We start from the raw sequence: 6,954 nt of genomic DNA, 5'->3' as shown, positions 1-6,954 counted from the left end.
TATCCAACGATGCCAAAACGAATTCTGTGGCTCAAATGGTTCTTGAGAAACCTCGAAAAAAGCAGCGTCATGTTCAAGTGGATTTTGCAACTCAAAGAAAACCACGCAAATCTAAAACGTCTTGAATTCAAGCATTTTTTGAGAAAACGGCCAACATTTGCGTATCGATGGTTCACTTTCTAATAAGGCCATTTATTTCTCTCTAGAATGATGTACAAATGAGCGGTCTTGCTCATTTTGCCTCCGAGAAATGAGCAAAAAGGGGACGGAAAACATGAAATTTTGCAATAATCTTACGCCACCCTGGCACAAAACGACGATCATTTTTCTAGGTTCATAAACAACAGAAGACCCCTGACTTTAAAACTGGACCCGCCTCTGTGCACCAATTGAACTTTTTTACTTTTGGCGAATTTTTTTAAATTTTAGAAAATGTATTTACAACCCTAAAGCAGATAAAATCCTGATTTTGTGAAATTTCACCGATCAATCGCTGGTTTCAATGTGAAAAGTTTCACTTAATTTTACCGGGCGGTTGAGTTTTGGCGGATTTTCAAATACACAACGTTTCACTTATTTATTAGTAACTAAAAATGTATAACTCCGTCCCTGGGGCAGGTAAACGCTTGAAACTTTGGATATTTACAGAAAAGAACTTGAGTTCAACGCGATTTGGTCAATACCTGCAGGTCTTCTTCTGATCCAGATTTTTTCTACACAACCCCCCCCCCCNTGACTTTAAAGCTGAATCCGCCCCTGTATTACCTCTCAATTAAATCCACCCGTAGCTGAGTCCCATGTGGAAGCGTGCACAGTTCGATTCCCCCACACAGCTTCAGCTGCTCGCTCTCCAACCCCCCAGCTCCAAAGAGCAGGTCCAGGTCGATGGTCGTAAGGTGATTAGCGAGAATGCGGGGCCCCGACTCTGCGAGCGTCATTTTTATTCGGCGCAGCGCTTGTGCGTCCAGAGGCTTATTCTCATGGACCGGCAGCAGAAGCGTCTGGAAGTTCTCCAAGTCGAACCTTCCAAGAGTCATCAGTGAGTAGCTGCAGTCTTTAAGAGTCTGTGTTGTGCCTTACTTGCTTTCGAGGCTCGTGGGCACATCGGGCAGTCGCCTCAACTTCTCCTCAATCTCCATATAGTCGACTTCAAAGTTCTTCAGCGTGGTTGAGGACTCAGACGCAGCCATGTGGTAGCGGGGGTTCTTAATCACCACCCCTGCAAATGCGCCCATGTAGGCCAATGTGGCAGTTTCCAGCGTTTTACTTACTCACCTTTGGGCAAATCGACCAGGTCGCCCGCTGCTGAGCTCAACGCCGAGTCCCCGGAGCCATTCCCGGAGTCGGAACCACTGGCATGGTAGGAGGTGATGCGCTGCAAATTCCCGTGTGGCGCAAACCCCAACGGTGTCGACTCCACTGACTCAGCGCGCGATAGGCCAGGAATGCGCGACGGCTTGGGGGGCGGAGACTCGTTCCCAGAGTCTGCGCCATCTGTGGCACATCGACGCTCTGCGCAGGGAGATAGAGTCGGATCGCTGGTTATCCTGAAACCAGCAGAAGTGAAACCTGCTGCATAAAGGAGACTCTTGGGAGTTTCACGAAAATGCTTCGCTCACCTGCAATGCCGGCCCAAAGTGTTGGCGCTATTCGACAGAGACAGCCGGGTATTGTGCGAGGTGCGCGGCAACGAGTGAGTGGAGAACTTCAGCCCTGAGCTGACGCTTTCTGAGCCGACTGATCGCGTCATCAACGGCGACTGGATCACGCCATCAGCGCTGTTGCACTTCTCCTGCTGCATGCGATTCACTTCGGAGGGAGTGAGCGATTGCGATCTTTGCTTCTTCGATGGCAGCCTACAATGGAAGGGCGTCAAACATGAGCGGAGCCCTGAGCCAGGGGAAACTTGCCGTGGAACCCCATCCCGTCGAGTAGGAGAGCAACTCGGCCGGTACCCATGCAGGGGGTTGTGTCGGAACTGCATCCCTCCCATGGGGGTTGAAACGGGGCTGGCCAGCCGGCTGGATGGGAGAGGCGTGGGGTACCGGCTAGCATAGAAGGACAGCGGGTACATGCGGTTCATGGGGGTTTGAATTCTCGCTTCTGAAGCCACTGTTATGGGCTTCCCCGAGCCTGAAAATATGTCCCTTTTGAGTAGTGCGCAATGAATGACTTTTTATGCTTTGCTATGCATTAATTAAAATAATTAAAGCTCTCCAGGCTTTTTCTTGAACACACAAACTTGAACAAGATCGGGAATTTGTAGATACTCTAGTTGCGCATCTTTGAATAATCAGTTTAAAGCCCAAAATGAAGGTTTCTGCCACAAAAATCCAACATTTCCCCCTTTTATCTGCTCCTGCAATCTCAGGACTTTTGGATCAGAAGAAGACCTGCAGGTATTTTCCTGCAGTCCTTTTCTGTAAATATCCGAAGTTTCAAGCGTTTACCTGCCCCAGGGACGGAGTTATACATTTTTAGACGCAGAGCTGCACGCCCGGAAAATCACTTTTTAAAGCGATTCAAAATTTTGCCAAAATCCATCGTTACTAATAAATAACTGAAACGTTGTGTATTTGAAAATCCGCCAAAACTCAACCGCCCGGTAAACTTAAGTGAAATTTTTCACATTGAAGCCAGGGATTGATCGGTGAAATTCCACAAAATCACGATTTTATCTGCTTTAGGGTTGTCTATGCAATTTCTAAAATTTTAAAAAATTCGCCAAACGTAAAAAAGTGCAATTGGGGCACACAGGCGGATCCAGCTTTAAAGTCAGGGGTCTTCTGTTGTTTATGAAATTAGAAAAATGATCGTCGTTTTGTGCAAGGGTGGCGCAAGATTATTGCAAAATTTCATGTTTTCCGTCCCTTTTTTGCTCATATCTCGGAAGCAAAATGAGCAAGAACGCTCATTTGTACATCATTCTAGAGAGAAATAAAGGGCCTTATTAGAAAGTGAACCATCGATCATCAAATGTTGGACGTTTTCTCAAAAAATGCTTGAATTCAAGACGTTTTAGATTTGCGTGGTTTTCTTTGAGTTGCAAAATCCACTTGAACATGACGCTGCTTTTTTCGAGGTTTCTCAAGAACCATTTGAGCCACAGAATTCGTTTTGGCATCGTTGGATAGAGAATTGAAAAGTCTATTCAGTCGTAACAACATGAGTGAGGAAATTTGAGTAGTTTTGACCCAGAAAGCGAAATTTGAATATCAGACACTTAGGTGCAAGACTATGCCAAAATTTCATGTTTTTTGTCTCCTTTTTGCTCATATCTCGGAGGCAAAATGAGCGAGAACGCTCATTTTTACATCATTCTAAACAGAAATAAATGGTCTTTTTAGAAAGTGAACCATGGATGGGGAAATGTTGGAAGTTTTCTCAAAAAAGGCTTGAATTCAGGAAGTTTTAGATTTGCGTGGTTTTTTTTTTAGTTGCAAAATCCACTTGATGATGACGATGCTTTTTTCGAAGTTTCTCAAGAACCATTCCTGGGGGGATATTCTGTGGGGAAAACAACTGGGGGGTTGCCAAGGGTTTATTTATTCATTAAAATTATTGAATTTTGCATCGACCGTATTCTTCTGTGCATAAAGTAGGAAAAGTACGATTCACCCATTCTTGATTAAGAGAGAAAATAATATCTGCCCCAAAATGGCGGACTCCTCTTCTTGTCTCTTAAACGTCTAAAAAATGGGCCCGACCATGTTGCCGATGCAACCCTATTACCCTAACAACACGGTTGCCATACAAAGCTACTCCACAGGCTTCTCCGGAATTTTTTGAAACTGGTCTGGACGTTTTGGAAAAACCAGTTTTTCTAGTGAGCTTTCGGAGTTTCTCAAAACTCAATGGAGTTGGAGAATTAGGTGAAACTTGGCGAACATAGAATTGAATGCTTTTTCTACTAATGTCCAGCATTTCAGGCGTTTATCTACACCAGGGTAGGAGTTACGAATGTTGCAAACCCGGGCCACACACTTTGAAAAAAAACTTTTTAAGAAATTTTTTGGAAACCCAACTGTTGAGGCGACTACAGTGAAAACTTGCATACGCTACAAACTGAACTGCCTTTGTTTTTTCGGCCTCTTGCCGTAAGCCACTTACCAACGTAAAAAGTGATCAGATCTTGGACCGTATCGAAAGCTTCATCCTCAAACTGATACTGCACTCTTTCGTAAACAGTGTCCGGCTGCAGGAAGACTTTGTTGATGACGAAATGCAGCGGATGTCCTTTGGTGCGACAAGTTAGGACGTAGTTTCCCGGCTGGGAAGTACAGTCTCTGATCTAAAGTGTCCGGTATAGAAGTAACGAAACCTCGCAGGGAAACTTTGAGAAAACTTACTAAGAAACAACCGTCCTCCTGGACGATTTCCTCAGCTCGTGCTCGAGGAATCGCCCCGTGGTACCAGGCATGTGACCTCAAGTCGCGGCCATCCAGCGATAATTCCCATTCTAGAGCCTTCCGCAGGTCGGTTTGGCTCACATTTGGGTCGGTCGCTGGTTCCTGCAAAACAAGCTTTCTATGATTTTCTCGACCCAAAGATCCTGCAGCACAAAGAACGAAGAATAACCCTTATTTGGCCTCAGTTACGCTTTTTCCATCAATGAATCTCAGTTCGAACGTTCCTTCCATTCTATGAAATGAGCGGATTTTATGGGAAAGTTCCAGACATTTCTTATAAGGATTCAATAAATCGCTGTCCCCTAAACCGTTTCATTTGGCCCAAACGAGCCGAGTTTCGTAAAAAGCCGAGATTCAGTTTTCACTCGGGATGGAGAATGATTTCCATCGCTGCTGACTTGAATCCAATATTGAACTTTCCCAAACATTTAAGCTTTGGAAATTTGTTTGCTAAGTCCTGCTGTTGGCAACAGCGACAGACATTATTGCTAGGTATAGCGGCAACGTTGCACGGCGTAATAAGACGCACATACGGGGGCTGTCCAAAACAATATATAAACGTTAATTGTTGGAAGATAAACCTCTACAATATTTCATGGTAGCTTCGACTGTAATCCTTTATGAGCTTTGTTTATACATGATTATTGCGGTAAGAAGGGGATTCGAAGCGTCCTCAACCAAAAGCTACTAAAATCGTTTGTGAACGCGACCTGGATGGTTTAAGGAGATAAACATTATCATAGATTTCGCACTCTTATGATAGCGAGTAGACGGAAGGACTAGAGGCAGTGAATACGATGGAAATTGCAGGTCAGTGAATCGAACTCCCAAATTTTCACTAAAAAAATGCTAATAATACTCGGTTTAGTAACGCAACAGAAGAATGAACACATGGAATAAAATCCAATTTTTAGCTCGTTAAATGCAAACTTAACTAGTTGTATATTTAGTTACATCGACGTTCTATATACAAAACTGAGAAAGTGATCAGGAACGCCAGCAACAGAACCACCTCCAGACCGATCAGAAGGATCAGAACCGTGTTTTTGCTTTTATCGGCCTCTTGCTCATCACGTGCTGAATCTTCTGATTCCTCATCCTCCTTCGAGGCCAGGTAGTTTTCAATTGCAGCTCTATCTCCTCTAGCAACAATCATTTCTCACTAATTCAAACGTAGTTCTGGCAGCTGAAGTTAAGAAAGATTAGAGCTATTTTATGTCAGGCTAGTGCCACGTCATCAACGGTTTCTACGAGGAAGTTCATAAATGTTACCTGAACGAACTTGAGGAGTTGTTTCTTATAAACCATTTAAGAAACTAAAACAGTTGGCCCTTCCTTAGCCCTTAAACATTATCAAAAGTGTCTTTGGTCCATCCAAGTTCGATTTCTATTACAAGAGGCAAAGCTCGAATGAAGTCCCCAAAATAATCCCAACTGTTCAAATCAGGCAATCGGGCTGGTCTTGCTTTGTTTCCTCCTCTGTGTGATGTGATGAAAGATAATTTTTAAGTTTGCGTTTGGTTAACGTAACTCTTTGAATGTTTTATTTTAAATCGGCATTAGAAACCATAAGCCGACTTTGTCTTTTAAATTCCACACTAATTGGAATTTCTCGATTATCAGTCAGCCGAACGCTTAATTTGAGATTCACAGTAAACCTTTTTCAGCTTCAGTGATTAAACTATTACCAAGTCTAGAAGGTTGCTAAACTGGTCTTAATTTAACGAAGGTTTTTTTTTGGAAAACTACAATGCTTTTTACAAATGACATACAGTTGAATCCGGATATAACGAACTTGAAAAATGAACTAAAACTGGTTCGTTATTTCCAGAGTTCGCTATAAGCGAATAATAATACAAAAACACGTGGTGTATTTTATTTCGTTATTTTTACATAGAGTAGTAGAGGTTAGTAGGTATGACTAAAACGAACACAAAAATATGAACAAAATTCAATTTGAAATCTACTTCATAAACTCTGTAATTTTTGTTTGTACATTTCTGCTGCAAAAATAGATGTTATTTATGTAGGTTTCAAGATCACAAAAGGACTCCCAGATATGATTAGGAACTTGGCGTGATTGTAGAAAATGCCGAGTTTCTGACACCTTTTTTGCCATTTCAGAAAGGGTTGGAACAACATTAGTTTCTACAGTAGAATACGTTTCACCTAAATTATTATCTTTCTCATTATCGCTTAAAGCTGTAGATGCGCTTACGGAGTCTATAATTTGCTCATCGGTCAACATTTCCCTTGTATTATCAATGCTCACATATTCGAAGAAATTGAAATCACCTACTTTGGTTTTAACTTGTTCTTCGACAACTTTGGGACATTTTCGTCTGTGTCATACTCGTAGTCAGAGTTTTTATACTTTTCTAACCATTCGTTAAGTGAAATTTCATCGCCTGGTTCATAATCATTTTCTTTTCTTACAAATCCCCCATGCATAAAGCAATTTGCAATGGTTTTTCGGCTAACTTTTTGCCAAGCTCTATGAATGAAATTGACTGCATCTAAGAGATTTATAGAAAATGTTTCATTT

At 42.4% G+C, this 6,954-nt stretch overlaps 2 protein-coding genes and 1 long non-coding RNA gene across 4 annotated transcripts in view; 1 reads left to right on the top strand and 2 right to left on the bottom strand.

Moving 5' to 3' along the window:
• The window catches only part of LOC109542761 (breast cancer anti-estrogen resistance protein 3 homolog), a gene marked incomplete at its 5' end in the record, with an annotated part of 22,298 nt that overhangs the window by 2,531 nt on the left and 12,813 nt on the right, over positions 1–6,954 (bottom strand). Inside the window, 7 exon segments of the mRNA XM_019912122.2 lie at positions 766–1,023; positions 1,081–1,219; positions 1,276–1,547; positions 1,620–1,856; positions 1,911–2,133; positions 4,111–4,291; positions 4,350–4,511. Of these exon segments, the coding sequence (XP_019767681.2) occupies positions 766–1,023; positions 1,081–1,219; positions 1,276–1,547; positions 1,620–1,856; positions 1,911–2,133; positions 4,111–4,291; positions 4,350–4,511 (1,472 nt within the window).
• The window catches only part of LOC125502932 (aquaporin-4-like), a 5,148-nt gene continuing 3,188 nt past the window's right edge, over positions 4,995–6,954 (top strand). The window contains exon 1 of one of the 2 annotated variants that reach the window (XM_048662445.1): positions 4,995–5,219. In XM_048662445.1, the coding sequence (XP_048518402.1) occupies positions 5,207–5,219 (13 nt within the window). In that variant the 5' untranslated portion in view covers positions 4,995–5,206. The remainder of the gene's footprint in view (positions 5,220–6,954) is intronic. The other variant, XM_048662446.1, reaches the window with a different exon arrangement.
• LOC109542764 lies at positions 5,333–6,237 on the bottom strand. Its single transcript, XR_002172453.2, has 2 exons — positions 5,682–6,237; positions 5,333–5,595 (listed from the first exon to the last, which is right to left on the bottom strand). It is a non-coding gene; the product is annotated as an uncharacterized LOC109542764 (long non-coding RNA).

The sequence above is a fragment of the Dendroctonus ponderosae genome, unplaced genomic scaffold, assembly GCF_020466585.1.
Source record: "Dendroctonus ponderosae isolate FM_Combo_2020 unplaced genomic scaffold, Dpon_F_20191213v2 Dpon_F_20191213_11, whole genome shotgun sequence".
Taxonomy (NCBI): Eukaryota; Metazoa; Arthropoda; class Insecta; order Coleoptera; family Curculionidae; genus Dendroctonus; species Dendroctonus ponderosae.
Note: the sequence above shows the minus strand (reverse complement) of the source record. Positions and strands in the feature narration are given on the sequence as shown.